Source organism: Microcaecilia unicolor, chromosome 13, assembly GCF_901765095.1.
Source record: "Microcaecilia unicolor chromosome 13, aMicUni1.1, whole genome shotgun sequence".
Taxonomy (NCBI): domain Eukaryota; kingdom Metazoa; phylum Chordata; class Amphibia; order Gymnophiona; family Siphonopidae; genus Microcaecilia; species Microcaecilia unicolor.
Window position 1 is genome coordinate 39,249,858 of NC_044043.1, and position 20,800 is coordinate 39,270,657.

The window sequence follows — 20,800 nt, forward strand, 5'->3', positions numbered from 1 at the left end:
AGACTGCGATTTCAATGCAGGGGGCCTGGCCAGGTGGCGGACGGAGGGGGGGAGCGGCGACCTGGGGGGGGGGGTGGAGGGGGGAGCAGTGGCTGCGGCAATCTCGGAGGGAAGCGGTGGTGACCTCAGGGGGGTGGAGGGGGCAGCGGTGGTGGCGGCAATCTAAGGGGGGGGGGCGGCAGGGGCGCCCCGGGCCCGGCCCAGTTTCTCACCCCGCCCCCTCTTGGTAGCTATGTACAACATGTTAAGCTGCAGTGAAGTATGTGTTATCTTCTCCTTGATTACTCTGAAAGTGTTCTTCATGGTTTTTTAAACTTGTGGTCATCAAAGGTTTTCTGCCTCTTGAAGAGAAGCAATCAGATTTATAAAAATGAACAACTATTTTTAAAAATCTGTGACCTGAGGATAGGAGGAGCTGGTCAAGAACAAGTGTGCACTTGTCACTTTCACCTAGAAACATAGAAACATGACGGCAGATAAAGGCCATATGACCCATCCAGTCTGCCCATCCTCTGTAACCCCTGATTCTTCCTGTTCCTAAGCGATCCCACATGCTTATCCCATGCCTTTTTAAATTCTGGAACAGTCCTCGACTCCACCACCTCCACCGGGAGGCCATTCCACGCCTCCACCACCCTTTTAATAACAAGCAAAATGTTGTCAATTTGCAACATTATTGGATGGCTGGTTTAATCAAATATTGACAATGAATGTGATGATCCAAACTTACAAAATCATTCTTCCGTGATTGTGTGACTGCTCTGTTTGTTTTCCCCTTAATAACAGCAACAAACTCCAGCAAAAAGAAAAAGAAGGGGGGGGGGGGTAGACTGATGTTGTTCCAAAACAAGTGGTTTGTTGAAAAAAAAAAAAGGGCTAAATGTGACTCGATGCAGAGCTGCGTTTTGGAGCCAAGTGTGTCTACCTCAGGAGTCAGTTATGTAATTTTAGCCACAAGTAATGAATGTAAAGGAACAGAACATAAAGTACATCCACAGCTACAGCATTTAAAGAGCTGATATGTGAATCACTAAATGTGCTAAAAATGGATTTTTACCCTGACGTTTTTTTAGTAACAAGCCAATTAGTAATAGTAATTGGCTGATAACAACCAATCACTAATTGGCAATAATTGGAATTTACATGTGCTTCTTTAGGCGTGTTCTTAAAAGAGACCCATGTAAATCCTAATGTGGTAGCTGCAAAGGGAGCACGGCCTTGAGAGTAGTGGGGGGGCGTGTTGTGGCATAACTCGGATTTACACGCGTTGTTATAGAATTTGTGGGGAAAGCGCCTACATTTAAGTTTTCACTAGCATGAATGGCCACACCTAAATGTAGTTCCATTCCCCTGGTCTATGCACTGTTCTATAAAGCATGTCTTAATGTGGACACGCTTTATAGAATAGCGTTAACGCACCTACGTTTTAGACGCAATTTACAGAATCCAGCCCTATATGTGTTTTAGGAAAGCCATAAAAACATGTCTGTTTCAATAATATTTGTAGATGCATTGTTTTATTGATGTAATATTTCAGTTGTTTCATATTGTAACTACGGTTTGATGTAGCCCATTTTGAACTTGATGGTTGAGTGGGCTGCTGTAGTGTAGGTGCGTGTTTTGGGCGCGTACAAATCAATTTTTCAGCGCGCCTCTAAAAAAGGCCTTTTTTTAAAAAACTTTTGCTGTAAATGGCCATGCGGCAAAATAAAAATTGGCATGCATGCATTTTGGGTCTGAGACCTTACCAAAAGCCATTGACTTAGCGGTAAGGTCTCACACGTTAACAGTGCAGTAATCATCTACGCACGTAGAATGACGATTACCGCCCGTTTTCTGCCACTCACCAGAAAATAAAAATTATTTTCCGGCTCACATAGCAGAGACACGTCAAAAATGAAATTCCCACAGGGGCCACATGGTAGCTGGGCGGTAACTCCAAATTGACACGCGTTGGGTGTGCATAGGCGCCTACGAAGCTTAGTGGCTTACATAGAGGGGCATAATCGAATGCAGATGCCCATCTCCATGGGCGACTATCTCCGATGACGGGTCTGCGAAGGGGCGGGACAGACCATATTTTCGAAAAAGATGGGCGTCCATCTTTTGTTTCGATAATACGGTTGGTGCCGGGCAAATGCATCGGATTTGGGTGGATTTGAGCTGGGCGGTATCGGTTTTCAGCGATAATGGAAACCGAAGCCGCCCAGCTCAAAAACGAACAACTCCATGGCATTTGGTCATGGGAGGGGCCAGGGTTCGTAGTGCACTGGTCCCCCTCACATGCCAGGACACCAACTGGGCACCCTAGGGGGCACTTGTAAAAAGTAAAAAAAAAATTAAAATACCTCCCAAGTTCATTGCTCCCTTACCTTGGGTGCTGAGCCCCCCAAATCCCCCCCCAAAACCCACTCCCCACAACTCTACACCATTACCATAGCACTTATGGCTGAAGGGGGGCACCTAGATGTAGGTACAGTGGGTTTTGAGGGCGGTTTGGAGGGCTCCCATTTACCAGCACAAGTGTAACAGGTAGGGGGGGATGGGCCTGGGTCCACCTGCCTGAAGTGCACTGCACCCACTAACAACTGCTCCAGGGACCTGCATACTGCTGTGATGGAGTTGGGTATGACATATGAGGCTGGCATACAGGCTGGAAAAAAAGTTTTTAAAGTTCTTTTTTTTTGGTGGGAGGGGGGTTAGTGACCACTGGGGGAGTCAGGGGAGGTCATCCACGATTCCCTCCAGTGGTCATCTGGGCAGTTGGGGCACTTTTTGGGGACTTGTTCATGAAAGAAAAGGGTCCAAAAAAAGCAGCCCAAATTCTCGCTACTGCCACCCTTCTTTTTTCCATTATCAGCCAAGTGCACCCATCTCTCCTCGGCCGATAAACACGCCCCAGTCCCACCTTCACCATGCCTCCGACATGCCCCCGTCAACTTCGTTCCCGTGACAGACTGCAGTTGGAGGCGCCCAAAATTGGCTTTCGATTATACCGATTTGGGCACCCATGAGAGAAAGGCGCCCATATCCCGATTTGGGTCGAAATATGGGCATCTTTCTCTTTCGAAAATAAGCTGGATAGTAACCATGATGGCGATCGCCAGTTCCGGTATAGCAGATACAATGTAGAAGGTTCATGTAGGATAAACATATCAGGGAATGAGGAGGAAGGGTTGAGTTGTGATCAATTCGACTCTTAGTTTCATTGTGTTGTGGGATCGAGGCATTTAAGTTGGGTCATCAGGGTATGCCTTTTTGAATAAGTAAGTTTTTAGTGATTTCCGAAAGTTTGATAGGTTGTGCGTTGTTTTCAAGGTGTTTGGTAGTGCGTTCCATAGTTGCGAGCTTATAAAGGATTATATAAGTTATGTGTGTAAGTTTCAGTCCCACCTAAATTTCACCTAGACTTTGCTCATATGTACTCCCTTCTGTCAAATATGCGCTAGGCAAGATGTGTGCTTATGTACATAATAGCATGGAAGTGGATTTTTGCCATTTACATACATATATCTATTATTCTAGTCATTAAGAGCTGTATTCAGTAAATGGCACTCTAAATTATCAATGCTAAGTGAGATTCTATAAGGGGCCCGCACTCTTTATAGAATCACGTATAGCACTGATTCCCACACCTAGGGCCCACCTTAGGGGTCAGCACCCAAGAAAAAGATATAGGTGTCTTTGTAGATAATACGCTGAAATCTTCTGCTCAGTGTGTGGCGGCGGCCAATAAAGCAAACAGGATGCTAGGAATTATTAGGAAAGGGATGGCAAATAAGACCGAAAATACTATAATACCAGCAACATAAAGTAACCAAAGACCGTAACTGGACATATCTTAATCCTTCCTCTCCCTCTCTAAGTTCCCCCTAATGGTATTTACCATACATGTACCTCAGTATCACCTTGTTCATACTGGAATCGGCTAACGCCGTTTACAGTACTATGTAAGCCACATTGAGCCTGCAAAAAGGTGGGAAAATGTGGGATACAAATGTAACAAACAAATAAATAAATAAATAAATAATAATGCCTCTGTATCACTCCATGGTATGACTTCATCTTGAGTATTCCATTCTGGTCGCTGTATCTCAAAAAAAGGCGTTTGACAAAGTGCCTCATGAAAGACTCCAAAGGAAACTGGAGAGTCATGGGATCGGAGGCAGTGTATTATTATGGATTACGAGCTGGTTAAAAGATAGGAAGCAGAGAGTAGGGTTGAATGGTCATTATTCTCGATGGAGAAGGGTAGTTAGTGGGGTCCCTCAAGGGTCTGTGCTGGGACCGCTGCTTTTTAACATATTTATACATGAGCTTGAGATGGGAGTAACTAGTGAGGTAATTAAATTCGCAGATGACACAAAGTTATCCAGGGTCATCTCGTCGCGGGAGGAGTGTGAAAGATTATAAGAGGACCTCGTGAGACTGGGGGATTGGGCGTCCAAATGGCAGATGAAGTTCAACGTTGAAAAGTGCAAAGTGATGCACGTGGGAAGGAGAAACCCGAATTACGGCTATGTCATGCAAGGTTCCGCTTTAGGAGTTATGGACTGAGAAAGGGATCTGGGAGTCATCGTGGATAGGACATTGAAATCTTCCGCTCAATGTGCTGCGGCAGCTAAGAAGGCGAACAGAATGTTGAGTATTATTAGAAAAGGGATGGAAAACAAGCATGAGGATGTTATAATGCCGTTATATCGCTCCATGGTGCGACCGCACCTGGAGTATTGTGTTCAGTTCTGGTTGCCTCATCTCAAAAAAGATATAAAGGAATTGGAGAAGGTGCAGAGAAGGGCGACGAAAATGATAAAAAGGGATGGGACGACTACCTTATGAGGAGAGGTTAAGAAGGCTAGGACTCTTTAGCCTGGAGAAAAGGCGGCTGAGGGGTGATATGATAGAGGTCTACAAAATAATGAGTGGGGTAGAGCGGACAGATGTGAAGCGTTTGTTTACGCTTTCTAACAATAATAGAATTAGGGGACACAAGATGAAATTAGAATGTGGTAGGTTTAAAACAAATTGGAGAAGGTTTTTCTTTACTCAGCGCGTGGTTAGACTCTGGAACTCATTGCCGGAGAAGGTAGTGACGGCAGCTGGCCTTGCTGAGTTTAAAGGGGGTCTGGACAGATTCCTGAAGGAAAACTCCATTGATCGTTATTAAATTTTGGGGTTTTTGCCAGGTTCTTGGGGCCTGGATTGGCCGCTGTCGGAGACGGAGTGCTGGGCTTGATGGACCTTTGGTCTTTTCACAGCTTATGTACTTATGTAAAGATATAGCAGAATTAGAAAAGGTTCAAAGAAGAGCGACCAAAATGATAAAGGGGATGGAACTCCTCACGTATGAGGAAATGCTAAAGAGGTTAGGGCTCTTCAGCTTGGAAAAGAAATGGCTAAGGAGAGATATGATTGAGTGCTGTAGAACAAGAAGTGAATCAATTTTTTTACTCTTTCAAAAAATACAAAGACTAGGGGACACTCAGTGAAGTTACTTGGAAATAGGAGGAAATATTTTTTCACTCAACGAATAGTAAAGCTCTGGAACTCTTTGTCGGAGGATGTGGTAACAGTGATTAGCCTATCTGGATTAAAAAAAAAGGTTTGGACAAGTTCCTAGAGGAAAAGTCTATAGTCTATTGAGACAGACATGGGGAAGCTACTGCTTGGCCCTGAGATTTGTAGTATGGAATGTTGCTACTCTTTGAGATTCTTCATGGAATCTTGTCACTCTTTAGGATTCCAGAATCTTGCTACTCTTTGGTGTTCTACATGGAATGTTGCCACAGTTTGGGTTTCTGCCAGTTACTTGTGACCTGGAACAGGATGCTCTGCTAGATGGACCATTGGTCTGATCCAGTATGGCTAGTCTTATGTACCAAATTTAGGTACCAGACTTAGTCTGCTGAAACCTGGTGTAAATGCTGGCACACAAATTAGGAGCGCTGAGGCCATATTCTTTAAGTCTAAGTGCGCAACGTTTTGGAATGCCCCTGACATGCCAATGGCCACAGCCCCTTTTGAGTTGCATGCTAGTAGCGCAGCCAGATGTGTGTGCAAATTTTAATGAATCCCAATTAACAATAATAGGTTGTTAGCACCCCCATTATTGATATTAGTTGGCTCATTAATTAATTTGTGGACTTACCTTGGACGCATGCACAAATTAGCGCATGCAGTTCTGGGTGCCATTTATTGAATCTGGCGGCTTAAGTGTTTAATCGGTGCATAAATGCTGGTGCCTTATTTGCGGAGTTACCTCTTAAGTGTTAATGGACCTGTCATCCAGAAACGTGTCCAAACCTATTTTTTTTTTAAGCCCACACATCTTCAGGGACAAATTGCAAGCTTTGTTGAGTGAAAATTAGTTTTCTCATATTTGCTTTAAATCTGCTATTGTGCTGTATCTTTAGATAGAGAAATGAGCAAGCTGCACCAGAAGAATTAACACACATACACACACACAAACACACAAAAATGACATCTTTTCACCCTGCAATGATAAGAAAAGTTGAGGGGCTACAACTGAAGTCCATCTAGATGAATGGAGCAGAGGAGTAGCCTATTGGTTAGAGCACCAGTCATGGCATCCAGAGGTGGCCACAGCTCAAATCCCACTGTTGCTCCTTGTGATCTTGGGCAAGTCCCCTAACCCTCCATTGCCTCAGGTACAAAATTTAGATTGTGAGCCTTCTGGGGACAGAGACATGTATCTGAATGTAACTCACCTTGAACTATTGCTGCTACTGAAAAAGGTGTGAGCAAATCCTATATATATATAAAATCAGAAGGGTTTATGTGTAACATGCAATCAAAATGCCCCAACATGAGCTTAGAAAGATGGAACAGGACAGTATCTATGAATCAGCAAGTGGGAGGCTTTCAAAATTAAACAGGTGTTTTGTTTTGTTTTTAATGGAATTTCATTTTCCTACAGCCAGCTGCTGAAATGTGGGGTTTTCATATTGTGACATCCTGTGTGGGAGTCACAACCTTACATCTCCCTGATAAAAGCATCTGAGTCAGTCGTATACAAGTCCTGTAGATACTGATGCAGAACTCATGAGTCAATGCAAGTTTGATTCTAAAGGGAATTGGAATACTTGTCTGGTTTTGTTTCTGATTGCTTTTTGATTTGAAGTTTTACTTTTGGTTTTCTTTTATGCATTAAATACTCCCAACACTTGATCAGATCAAAATGTTTTCCACCTCTCTTAAACGCCAGCTGCAGAGTGGCTGTCAGATATGTACTCTGCGTATTGTGGTCAAAAGAATCCCATCCTAATGGCCAGTGCTTATCTGGTAACCTGTGAATCTCCTTTGAAGTGTTTGAGCTGTATAAGAATTCATATTGAGACTGTCATCAGACTCTAATCCCCTCCAGTTCCAGCAGAGATAGATTGGGGACTGTGGAATCATAAGCCCTGAATCCAGCCCTGACTCCCTCCCCTGCATCTCACCGGGATTCTGAATGTTGCCTCTATAGTACCCCAGCCCCCACTGACCTAGGGGATGTGGGGGCTGGCAGTGATTTAACTAGGGCCTTTTCTCATGGAAGACAGTCTAGGTTGGGATCATGTGGGGTTTCTAGGTTTATTACCTCTTTCAGTACTGCTGGCATTCATGACTAGCTCTGTGCATATTACTGTATCTCACTGCTTCTTCAGTATCGGCACGCCCTGCACAGTACATCCTTGACAACGATTTTCAGCATCCTGGGAGCTGGCTGCCAGATTTAAGGTTGACTTAACACCATAAACATGTAGTCACTGGGCTACAGGAATATATGGGAACAGTCCCTGAGTGCTTATGAATGAAGGCGTACAGGCTACACCTTAGCCCTAGTTCCAACTGAGCTGGAAACCCAGAGATGCAGAAAAGCAAGTCCATGTGAATCCCTGTTGTAAAGACCAGAGTCGAGATTATATGCTCCTTTCTTTTCTCTCAGTTTGCGTTACGTGTGTGTGTATATATAATGCACATAGTAGACCACACTGTATTTCTTACTGCAGTAATTCTATAAACTTGTGCACATCTAGTTTCTGACCAGCAGGCAAGTTTGCATATGCAACTTATAGAATGAGGTTAGTTGCTCACATAACTCGAATTAAACAGCTAAGTATTGCATTAACAGTTAATTACTGGCTTTAATTGACATCGGTTAGCAGTTATGCTTATGCATAACTGCCCTTAGACTTTTATTTATTTATTTATTTATTATTTGTTACATTCGTATCCCACATTTTTTCCACCTATTTGTAGGCTCAGTGTGGCTTACATAGTACTGGAGAGGCCTTTGCAGGCTCTGGTGTGAACAAATACAGGGTGATGTTGTGGTAAGATCAAGTTCATGTGGCACAGCCACATTAGGGGATCGTAGAATGGAAGAGTTGTGTTATGTCCATTACGTGCTTTAGTTTGGTTGTGTTGCAGAGATTAGGCATTTAAGTTGGATCGGTAGGGTATGCCTTTTTAAACAGGCTGGTTTTTAGTGATTTCCGGAAGTTTAGGTGGTCGTACGTCGTTTTCAAGGCTTTTGGCAATGTGTTCCACAGTTGTGTGCTTATGTAGGAAAAACTGGATGCGTAAGTTGTTTTGTATTTACGTCCTCTGCAGCTTGGGTAGTGCAGATTTAGATAAGATCGTGTTGATTCGGATATATTTCTAATTGATAAGTCGATCAAGTGTGTCATGTAACTCGGGAGCTTCTCCATAGATGATTTTGTGAACCAGGGTGCAGATTTTATAAGTTGCATGCTCAAATTCATGGTGGTGTGGACCTGGGAAGGGCATGACCAGATCAAGGGTATGTAAGGCAGTTACCTGCACAGTTATAAAATGCTATTATTATGTGCCTAATTGCCTACACTTAGATGTCAACATTTACGCTAGCCATTGAGCTGATATAAGTGCTGACGCATAAGGTTTGGCATAGAAATGCAGACTTATACTACTATTCTATAACAGGAGTTGTGCATACAGCCACCTTGATGGAATTTACGTTTAGTGAGCACCATCCCAGCACCTTAATTTCTGTGACTTTTTGAGAATTTACACCCTGGAGGCGATTCTCTACAGATCGAGTAGATGCACGTTAAGCGTGAATTCTATGCATGTAATTGCCATTTATAGAAATGAGCATAAGTCAGAGGTAACTTTAGGTGTGAGCTTAACGGGTGCTGTAAGTGTTCATGCCTCACTCAGATCCAGTGGCGTAGCCACAGGTGGGCCTGGGTGGGTCAGGGCCCACCTACTTAGGCCCACCCTAGAGTAGCACAAGTTTAGCAGTAGCTGGTGGGGATCCCAAGCTCCGCCAGCTGAAGACTTCCGCCTAATGGTAACAAAAACGCTACTCTCAACGATACTGGAACCTGCGCATGCTCAGTTTTCAGCGCATGCCTTTGCAGACTGCCAAGGTGGAAAGAAACGTTTTCCTGCCAGCTTAGATATTGTTTTGGTGGTGGTGATGGTAGTGGTGGTGGTGGGGGGGGGGGGGGGGGGGGGGGGGGAGAACACTTGGTGCCCACCCACTTGTTGCTTAGGCCCACCCACAATCTGTTGTCTGGCTACGCCCCTGCTCAGATCGGGTACATAACTGACTGGATTCTATAACCCAAGCGTGTAAAAGCTAGACGTGCTGAAGGCATATTTTTTTTCAGCAGTCTTTTTCAGTCTCATTTCCTGAGGTTTAGCCTGGTTGAAGGAGTGGTGAGCTCAGATGTAGATGAATATTGTTTTTGTTTTTAACTTTGTGTGATTGGTTGTGAGTTCCTGGGTGACTGTGCTTTATTGTTTTTTATGGAGTTCTTTTCATGTTCTTATTATATTATTGTTAAGGCATGGGATGAACACAGAGGAAATCTATTTAGAAAATAGATGGTATAAAACAAAAATTTAAAAAAAAAACACCTTAAATGGCTTTAGGTGGGTGGATGTGTGAGTGATGCTTGGATGGCGACTCTGACTATGAAGAACTAAGGCCGGTGCCAGGCAGACTTTGTAGGTCTGTGTCTGTTTATGGCAATCTGATTTAGGATAGGCTGGAAAGGGCTTCAATGGCAACTTAAAAAGCTAGAATGAGGGCAGTGCTGGGCAGACATTTATGATCTGTGTCCCGCAAATGACAAGACAGATTCAGATAGGCTGGAGTGGGCTTGGACGTCAACTCCAGTAGGTGAAACATAAGGACAGAACTGGGCGAACTTCTTTGGTCTATGTCCCAGAAACACTACTACTACTATTTAACATTTCTAAAGCGCTACTAGGGTTACGCAGCGCTGTACAATTTAACATAGAAGGACAGTCCCTGCTCAAAGGAGCTTACAATCTAATGGACAAATGTACAGTCAGCCAAATTGGGGCAGTCTAGATTTCCTGAAAGGTATAAAGGTTAGGAGCCGAAGGCAACATTGAAGAGGTGGGCTTTGAGCAAGGATTTGAAGATGGGTAGGGAGGGGGCTTGACGTAGGGGCTCAGGAAGTTGATTCCATGCAAAGGGTGAGGAGAAACAGAATGGGAGGAGCTTGGAGTTGACGGTGGTGGAGAAGGGCACTGAGAGGAGGGATTTGTCCTGTGAATGGAGGTTTTGGGCGGGAACATAAGGGGAGATGAAGGTAGAGAGGTAATGAGGGGCTGCAGACTGAGTGCATTTGTAGGTGAGAAGGAGAAGCTTGAACTGTATGCGGTATCTGATCGGAAGCCAGTGAAGTGACCTGAGGAGAGGGGTGATATGAGTATATTGGTTCAGGCGGAATATAAGACGTGCAGCAGAGTTCTGAACGGATTGAAGGGGGAGGCCAGTGAGGGAGAAGGTTGCAGTAGTCAAGGCGAGAGGTAATGAGAGCGTGGATGAGAGTTCGGGTGGTGTGCTCAGAGAGGAAAGGGCGAATTTTGCTGATGTTAAAGAGGAAGAAGCGACAGGTCTTGGCTGTCTGCTGGATATGCGCAGAGAATGAGAGGGAGGAGTCGAAGATGACTCCGAGGTTGCGGGCAGATGAGACGGGGAGGATGAGGGTGTTATCAACTGAGATCGAGAGTGGAGGAAGAGGAGAAAGACTCGTGATCGATTATGTTACATTCATTGTTGATTTAATCATGACTCAATAATGAGTGTGAATGTTGGTCAGAATGGATGGATCATTCAGGTCTTTATCTACTGTCACTTACTATGTTACTATGTATTATCGTAAACCGCTTTGATTACTATGGTAGGGAAGTGGTATATCAAGTTTGAATAAACTGTAAACATGCCCCTTAGAAGTCCACACTCCCATACACTTGCACTATGGATTTTGTGACTAAGGGCAGTTGTATGCATAACTGCTGATTAATGCTAATTAAGTTTTCAAGTTTATTTCAAATTTCAAGTTTATTTAAATTTTCTACCCTGCCTTATGGAAACCATCAAGGCAGTTTGCAATGTAAAATGACGGGGAAAACAAAAGAGAGGAAAATTTTTGAGACATAAAACGGGTTGTGATAAGGTAGGAAAAGAGGGGTAGAACTACAATCTTTGAAAGGAGAGAGGGTAGGAGAAGACAGAAGGGAAAAAAATTCTGTGTTGTCAGTTGTCCAGTCAGGACTGCATGTGTAGAATATTTTTTTATTGATATGCAGTTTTTAGATCGGCCTTAAACTTTGCCATAGAAGGCTGCAATCTAAGTGAACTTGGAAGAGTATTCCATAATTGAGGGCCTTGTAAGCTGGTTTTGTTGAGCGGTTCTAAGTGTTCTGGGAGGACAGTAAGGAATGAGTAGCTTGGAAACACTGATTACAGCCAATAATTGGTTGTTAATGCCAATGAGAGCTAATTAAGTTATGTGCATAACTGACATCATTCTGTAACTTCATGCAACTTTGCAAGCTAAGTGTAAAACTTTGTGCAAATTTACAGAATAAGGGCAATTCTATAACTGGGCACCTACATTGATGTGCCATTTGCATGTGTAAATGTACAGAATACCAGCATTTTCACAGGTGTGTACATTTGCATGCCCAAGTGGCAGAAAGGCAGCTCTGTTTTGTTCTGTAAGTGGCATATAACACACAAATCCAGGAGGTGAGTTCATATGGGTGAAGAATGGGTGGATGGGTATGGGTGAGTCTCCCACTTAGGAAAAGTAGAAATAAGTAGGGTTGTCTCAAGGAGGTTTGATGAACAAGAGACGGCATGACATCACAAAGCTGAAGCCGATCCACCCAAGGAGGTTTTCATTCTCTCTAATGCAGCCTCTGCCATTTTGGTACACCCAAAACAATGTAATTGATAGGGCGACAAGCTCCACCTAATGCCTTCAGGCCAGATAATGGGCCAAGCATGCTCCTTCTTCTCCTGTTCATCAAAGCTCCTTGGGTTTTCCTTTAACTATCATAGTAGTTTTGTACTGTTCCTCCACTTTGTGTCTCCCACTTATGCGTGTAACTTACAAAACAGGGGCACCCAGATTCTGTTTTATAATAGGCTCTCACCATGCAACATCAGGATGCTTACAAGGAGGCAACCCACTTATAAAATTGCCCCTACGAAGAACTGTACAATTACACAGGCTTGAACAAAACACAGGCAGAAGCAGGGTGCCACACAGGCCAAAAAAGGAAAAAGCTGATGTGGGTGAATCAGTCCATGAGGGCCAGAAGAAGAAGTAAGTGGCAGCCTCAGAGATAGGATAGGAATTTTCTGTATATTATTCCTTCTAAATCTTGGTCTTTCTTTGTTTTTGGACTCCAACTCCATTAGCACTGAGGCTTTATTTTATAATTAGCTAGGGATTTTCCCTTTATTTTGTAACCCTTCAGATCTTATTCAGCCCCCATCAGTCTTTGACCTAAGCAGTCTACTAGAGCTTCTTCTAGAGCTTTGTAATCATGGACCTAAATCCAGCCACTGGTTATTGCTGTTGGACTATCAGTGGGATTCCCTAACCCAGGAATGCCTCTGCAGCATCCTCAGACTTTGCCTATTTAGGGAACAGGACACTTGACCTGGGAGTCAAAACCCCAATTCTTCTCATAGTACATGATCACCAGATATCAGGTTTTTCAATACTTTCATAGTAGCGTAGGTTTTTGTTATTTTGCCTCATGAGTTTGAATAGTGTGTCATTTGCAACACCTACTGTGTATGCAAAGTCTGTTCTTAATCAATAGATATATGCAAATTCATCTCTAGTATCTGAGTTATATTTAAATATGCTAGCCTGAATTTTTTTCTACATTGGAGGTGCATGCCTGTCTGCTTTAATGCCATGAAACGGAGAAAGATGGAAGATGAAAACCATGTTGCCTGTCTAGTTTGTCGACGACAATCTGACCTGACTCGGGGGGGGGGGGGGGGGGGTGTCCTTTTACTAAGCTGCATAAGGGCTTATGCACATATAGCGAGCACCAAATCAGCACTACCACTCGGCTAGTGTGTGAGCCAGGTGGTAATTCTGAATTTGGCGCACGCTGAATCCCGCGGTAGAAAATAGTTGGCTGGAGGTGTCCTGGGTTGCCAGGGAGATATTTAAGGAGGATGACTTCCTGACCTGCACTGAGGACAGATAGCAGCAGAACGGATACTGGGCCAGCATGATCAGAAAAAGTCACCAGACAACAAAGGTAGAAAAGATCATTTTATTTTCATTATAGTGTTTGGAATATGTCCACTTTGAGAATCAGGTGCTCAACATTAAAAGTTTATATTTATTTACTTATTTATGGCATTTTATCCCACATTAAACACGAATTAGGGTGTTTTGTGGCTCTACATGAGAATTGTGATGATATGATCCCTTGTTTCATATTGTTGACAGTCTGCATTTTCCATATGGGTGGTATTTTGGTGTATTAGGTTCTGCCGAGTGTAATATTTATGGTACAGTAAGGTTCTGAGTGTGTTTTTGCACAAAGATGTGCATAATGTTTTGCAGTTGAGCGATTGTGGTTAGTATATGCGTTGAGCAACCACTTTATTCTTTGACTTATGATACATATCTAATATCTAAATTTAATAAAAGGTATTAATTGTGACTTTTATTTTTATTTATTTATTTTTTTCTGCGTGTTATCAGACAATTATGGATTTAAGCTCCACCGATGGCCCCACCCTAACCCCGCCCCCTTTAGCCTCCCCAAACAGTTGGGCCACCGACCGCCTATGGCGCATGTCCATTTTCCGGCCCCTTAAAAAAAAGGCCCTTTTTCCTAGATGCGGTAAAAAAAAATGGCCCAGTGTGTACCCAAAAACGCGCTTGTACTACTGCAGGCCACTTTTTACCATGACTTAGTAAAAGGGCCCCTTAGTGACTGCATTTAAGGAAGTCAAAGGTTTAATCCCTGTCACATTCTCTCTTCCCCAAATTATGAGACTGCTGTCAGTTTACTAGTTCATCTGTGATTTTCCTTTGTGTCTCCCATCTTCCAAGCAGTAGCGTACCCAGTCCTCAATTTTTGGGTGGGCCTGGGGGTGGACTGGGTGGGCATGACCCACATATTTCCTCTCTGTCCATCCCCCTTCCGTAAAGATAAATACCTGGGCTGGCGGGGATCTCCGAGCCCTTCCAACTGAAGAATCTTCTGGAGGCCCCCAAGGCTTGAGAAGTCTCATCCCTGCGCCAGTCACCAATGTGGCGGGAAGCAGCATTTAGCAGCGTTGCCTGCGTGCCTGCCTGCCTTTTAAAATAATTAGCCTCCCCAGGCTCCGCTGCATTTACTTCTTTGCCCGTCGCAAAGCGCTGCCGTTCGCACAGGCAGCTCCGCTCCCCTTTGTCGTGTCCATCCGGCCCTCTCTGATCCACTTCCTGTAGTGGATAAGTAGGGCCAGATGGACGCGGCAAAGGGGAGCGGAGCTGCCTGTGCGAATGGCAGCGCTTTGCGACGGGCAAAGAAGTAAATGCAGTTGAGCCAGGGGAGACTAATTATTTTAAAAGGCAGGCAGGCAACACTGCTTCCCGGACCCGGCGGAGCCGCGGGAGAAAAGGCAGGATGTTGGATGGGCGGGCCTGGAGGGAAAATGGCTGGGCCTGGGCCTGGGCCCGGGCCCGTCCAGGCCCGCCCATGGCTACGCCCCTGCTTCCAAGCCTGTCTCCATGTCTCTTGTCAACCTCTTACCCTTGCCACAGCTGTCGACATCCCTTGTTGATACCTTCTTGAGCTTTTGGTATAATCCTAACTCCAAAACGCAAGGGAAAGGGGATGGGATTTGATATACTGCCTTTCTGTGGTTACAGTCAAAGTGGTTTACATCTTTTATACAGGTACCTATTTTGTACATGGGGCAAAGGATCGTTAAATGTCTTGCCCAGAATCATAGGGGCTTTGCTTCCAGTTTCAACAAGGGCAGGGTTCATGCACAGGCAAATTAGGCATATGTCTAGAGCCCAAATGGAATTACAACAAATTAAAAATAATGTTTATTTATGCATTTGATATACCACTCAAGTCTACGCATAGGTATAGAGTGATTGACACAGAAATATCTGTACAGGTACTTTCTGTCCTAAATGGGCTCACAATCTAAATATTATTTGTACCTGGGGCAATGAAGGGTTAAGTGATTTCTCCAGGGTCATAAGGAGCTGCAGTGGGACTCAAACCCAGTTCCCTAGGATCTCAGCCCCAATAGTTAAGCAGCAACAGGAATTGAACCCAGTTCCCCAACTCCACAACCCTCTGCACCTAACCACTAGGCCACTCCTCCACTCCATACAACATACTATGCCTTGGTTGGTTTTTATAGGCAGCTGCTTACTTTCATGAGGATGCTATCCTGAAATATTTGAAGCTTAAAAAGAACTATAGCAGTCAAAGCATAGAGGTCTGCTGTATGGAGGAGTGTATGTATGCTGTATGTACGGAGTGGCCTAGTGGTTAGAGCACTGGTCTTGCAATCCAGAGGTGGCCAGTTCAAATCCCAAGTCACTTAACCCTCCATTGCCTCAGGTATAAAATTAGATTGTGAGCCCTCCTGGGACAGAGAAATATCCTGTGTACCTGAATGTAACTCACCTTGAGCTACTACTGAAAAAGGTGTGAGCAAAATATAAATAAATATCACTATTTGTGCCTCAGGTTGTCTAGATTGTGAGAACTAAATGTGAAACTATTCTCTGTAATTCAGTGAAGCATCCCAATTTCTGCTGCACCGTGATGCTGGTGACTGTTTCTACTTTGTTTGTGGTCCCTTATCCTGTATTTGGAGAGGGTCTGTTTGTGTTCTGCATATGAGATTAAGACCAGAGTTTCTATTACTGTTTAGGTCCCTGTTTACTAAGCAGTATTAGAGGCGCACTAACGTTTTTAGTGCACACTAAACAGCACACACTAACCGTGTAGGTGCACGTGGAGAGGCATAATGAGGGCGTCCTCGCAGGATGGCCCCGCGAAGGGGCGGGGAAACCCGTATTATCGAAACAAGATGGGCGTCCATCTTTTGTTTCGATAATACGGTCGGGGACGCCCAAATCTCAACATTTAGGTCGACCTTGGAGATGGCCATCCCCGGTTTTCAGCGATAATGGAAACCGAGGATGCTCATCTCAAAAATGACCAAATCCAAGGCATTTGGTCGTGGGAGGAGCCAGCATTCGTAGTGCACTGGTCCCCCTCACACCAGGACACCAACCGGGCACCCTAGGGGGCACTGCAGTGGACTTCACAAATTGCTCCCAGGTACAGAGCTCCCTTACCTTCGGTGCTGAGCCCCCCAACTCACCCCCCCCAAATCCACTCCCCACAATTGTACACCACTACCATAGCCCTAAGGGGTGAAGGGGGGTACCTACATGTGGGTACAGTGGGTTTCGGGTGGGTTTTGAAGGGCTCACATTTACCAGCACAAGTGTAACAGGTAGGGGGGGGGGTGGGCCTGGGTCCGCCTGCCTGAAGTGCACTGCACCCACTAAAACTGCTCCAGGGACCTGCATACTGCTGTCATGGAGCTGGGTATGACATTGAGGCTGGCATAGAGGCTGGCAAAAAAATATTTTAAAGTTGTTTTTTTTTTAGGGTGGGAGGGGGTTGGTGAGGAGTAAGGGGAGGTGATCCCTGAGTCCCTCCGGTGGTCATCTGGTCAGTTTGGGCACCTTCCTGAGGCTTGGTTGCAAGAAAAAATGGACCAAGTAAAGTCGGCCAAGTGCTCGTCAGGGACAGCTGGGCAGTGCCCGAGGGCCCAGAGGCTCTGCCTGATTGCCCGCCGCTGCACACTACAGCGCCCCCCCCCCCCAGGGCCATGGTGTCTAGTGGTCATTGCCACTATTTTCCCCAGAGCCACTGTGTTTTAAAAATGGCTACCAAGACTCAGATTGTTGAGACCCGCGAGACTACCACGGAAAGTCTTGGCAGCCATTTTGAAAACACAGCACAGGGCAGAGTAGCGGCAGCAGGCGGGCAGGAAAGAGTGGGGTCCTTTCCAGCCCCCCAGAGAAGCCACTAGACTACCAGGGCCCTTCAAGGTATGGGGTGTCAGAAATGTGTATGTATGTGTGTGTGTGGGGGGGGGGGGCAGCATGGGCGGTGTAGGGGGCCCAGAGTACTCTCACTGCCCTGGGACCCAGATTACTCTCAGTCCACCCCGGCTTCTATGTACACTGAATTGCCTGTGGACTTATCTTTAACTTCACAGTGGTGTGAAGGAGAGAACAGGAAAACCAAATTTAGCAAATAAAAGCCCCCCCCCCCCCCCCCCCCGTCCTTGTCACTTACAGGTTCAGGTGGGACCTTTTGTTGTAAGGCAGCATAGATGTGAAACTTCCCAGAAAATCAACATGGGAGTGGGGCAAGTGGGAGCTTGTGAGCCTGCCACACCTTGTCTGACATTTATCCTGCTCATAGTTTACATTGCGGGAATGCACCAAACAGGATTAAACAATATCGATTGTGGGAACCTAAGAAAATAACACATCTTCATTATGAAAAAGCCAGATTTGTAGTTGCGTATTCTGTATTTTAATTGTCTCTGTGATTCAGAAGATGATTTTTTTCCTGTAATATTCACTAGCTGACATTTTTCAATAATTTCTTAATCAGGAAGTTTCTCCGCCATTTAATATATGTTTCCCCCCACCCCACCCACTCCACTTCAAACACATGCTAAACGGGATAGCTTTTGAAACTACCTTATATGGGATGGATTTAAAAATCATACAGTGTTGTTCAAGATTTGATATGAAACAATATGAATTCCTGTGACGTGGGTTTTAAAAGATATACCCTTAAGCGGTTGTAATCTTTTTCTTACTACTGTGATGAATAATCAGTCAGCATGCAGCTGCCTGTCTCAGTTTTATTCAATGGGAAAGGCTAAACTGACCAGTCTTCTCATGTTTGCTGCCTTCCATATATAAAGGTCCCAAAAAACAACAAGGCAAATAATCTGCAAACTCCAACATGGAAAACAACACAACAGATCAGTGTGATACATTAGAGCTTTATTAAAAATACCATATACCAAAAAATTGCCCGACACAGGCCATGTTTCGCCCAAAAGGGCTGCGTCATGGGCTAAGGTGTAAACCATGTACATAAGTACATAAATAATGCCACACTGGGAAAAGACCAAGGGTCCATCGAGCCCAGCATCCTGTCCACGACAGCGGCCAATCCAGGCCAAGGGACCTGGCGAGCTTCCCAAACATACAAACATTCTATACATGTTATTCCTGGAATTGTGGATTTTTCCCAAGTCCATTAGTAGCGGTTTATGGACTTGTCCTTTAGAAAACCGTCTAACCCCTTTTAAAACTCTGCCAAGCTAACCGCCTCTACACCGCACTTCCTGGGTATCGGTGTAGAACAGGAATAGGTCTCATGCTGGTTTTTTCACATATTTCTCAGGATTGATGTAAACAACATTCATTGGTGGAAAAGTATTTCATCACACAGTTTATACCTTAGACCGTGACGCAGCTCTTTTGGGCGAAACACGGCCTGTGTCGGGCAATTTTTTGGTATATGGTATTATTAATAAAGCTGTAATATATCACACTGATCTGCTGTGTTGTTTCCATATATGAAGCCCATCTTTTGCCAAGCCAAAAAATATTTAGGAGGGAGGGCAGCAAAAGAATTTTCTGAATTTTGGTATTCCATTTGCTGTGGGTGGATGTTGTTATTTTAATTTATTTTTATTATCCTGATTTATCTAGCACTACTAAATGATAAGAGGGCCTCATGGTGCAGTCAATAGCAAACTTGCCTGCTGTGTCCACGACCCGAGTTTCAATCCCACAGTGGGATTTCTGTCAGGTAGCTGGTCTCTGGCCAACTCAGTCATCAGTCCACTTTTGGTCAGTAAGGGGCCCTTTTACAAAGTATTGCTGGGCTACCGCAGCAGCCCGATGGTAGTTCCCTCCCCCAGAACGCACTATTTCCAGCGCTGCAAAAATATTTGACTTTTTGAAGAGCCGATGTGTACCTGGTGGTAATTGGGCAGGGCCATGCACTGCCCTGTTACCTCCAGGTTAGTGTAGGAGCCCTTACCACCAACTCAATGAGAGGCAGTAAGAACTCCCTCTGAAATGGCTATGCAGCAAGTGGTTGGGGAATGGGAATTGATATACCGCCTTTCTGAGGTTTTTGCAACTACATTCAAAGCCGTTTACATATATTCAGGTACTTATTTTGTACCAGGGGCAATGGAGGGTTAAGTGACTTGCCCACAGTCACAAGGAGCTGCCTGTGCCTGAAGTGGGAATCGAACTCAGTTCCTCAGTTCCCCAGGACCAAAGTCCACCACCCTAACCACTAGGCCACTCCTCCACTCGCACACGGCCATTTCTTTAAGAAAAGGGAAACCTGCCTTTTACCCACTGCAGTAAAAGGGTGCCTCGCTCGCCAGTTCAGGCCCCCTTTTGCCGCAGCTTCATAAAAGGACCCTAAATGAGTACCTAGCCTTAGCCAAGGGGTAAAGATAGCTGGGAAAAGCAATGACAAACCACCCAGCTCATAGTCTGCCAAGAAGTGGTCTTGTATGTGGCAGCCCCCATAAGTCACCTGCACCTTGGTTCTTGTGTACAGAAGACTACACTTACCTTTACATAGGGAGTTCCTGGAGCTTTTAGTTTATTCAAGACAGACAACAGGCTCCGAGATAAGATGACAAGACCATAATAGAGAAGATTTAAAGCTGGGAGACTATAGGTATGATTGAGGAAGGGGCAGCTTTTCATTGAAGTATCTTAGGCGTTAGTTTAAGGAAGTCGCCAGTGGAATGGGTGAGGGATTTTTTTTTTAATTTGTTTTGAGACAGGTCTGCACTGAAGAGCAGCTTCTAGTCTGTACCTGACGGCTGGTTTACAGCTAGATAAGCTGGAGGGTACACGTGTGTGCATATATTTAAAGTGATATTTTTTTTAATGGTCTGGGTTGGCAAGCTCTCATCTGTTCAACCATTTGCCTTGTTCTACAGGTTCTCGCCTGGTTTGAAGACAGCGAAGATACCACCACTGCGTTCGTAGAGCCAATTGTGATCATTATGATTCTTATCATTAACGCTATTGTGGGGGTATGGCAGGTATGTGGTCTCCTTTTCTTCCATGTGGTTTCCCTGCTTCTGATTCTAAAGACCTCAGAGCATATTTATTTATTTATTTATTTGCTGCATTTGTATCCCACATTTTCCCACCTATTTACAGGCTCAATGTGGCTTACATTATGTCGCAATGGCATCACCATTAACAGAATAAGAGGTTCAGCATATTGTTACAATTAATGTGCGAAGAATATCAGATAAATTAGGGTAAATAAAAAGATAATACATAACATATAAGTGAGAGCAGGATAAGATATAATGTTCAACAATGAAAATATGATTAAAATAATC

At 44.5% G+C, this 20,800-nt stretch overlaps 1 protein-coding gene across 1 annotated transcript in view; it reads left to right on the top strand.

The window, feature by feature from the left end:
• ATP2A3 (ATPase sarcoplasmic/endoplasmic reticulum Ca2+ transporting 3) overlaps positions 1-20,800 on the top strand; it is a 244,389-nt gene that overhangs the window by 98,866 nt on the left and 124,723 nt on the right. The window contains exon 4 of the mRNA XM_030222465.1: positions 20,387-20,491. Coding sequence (XP_030078325.1) covers positions 20,387-20,491 — 105 coding nt within the window. The remainder of the gene's footprint in view (positions 1-20,386; positions 20,492-20,800) is intronic.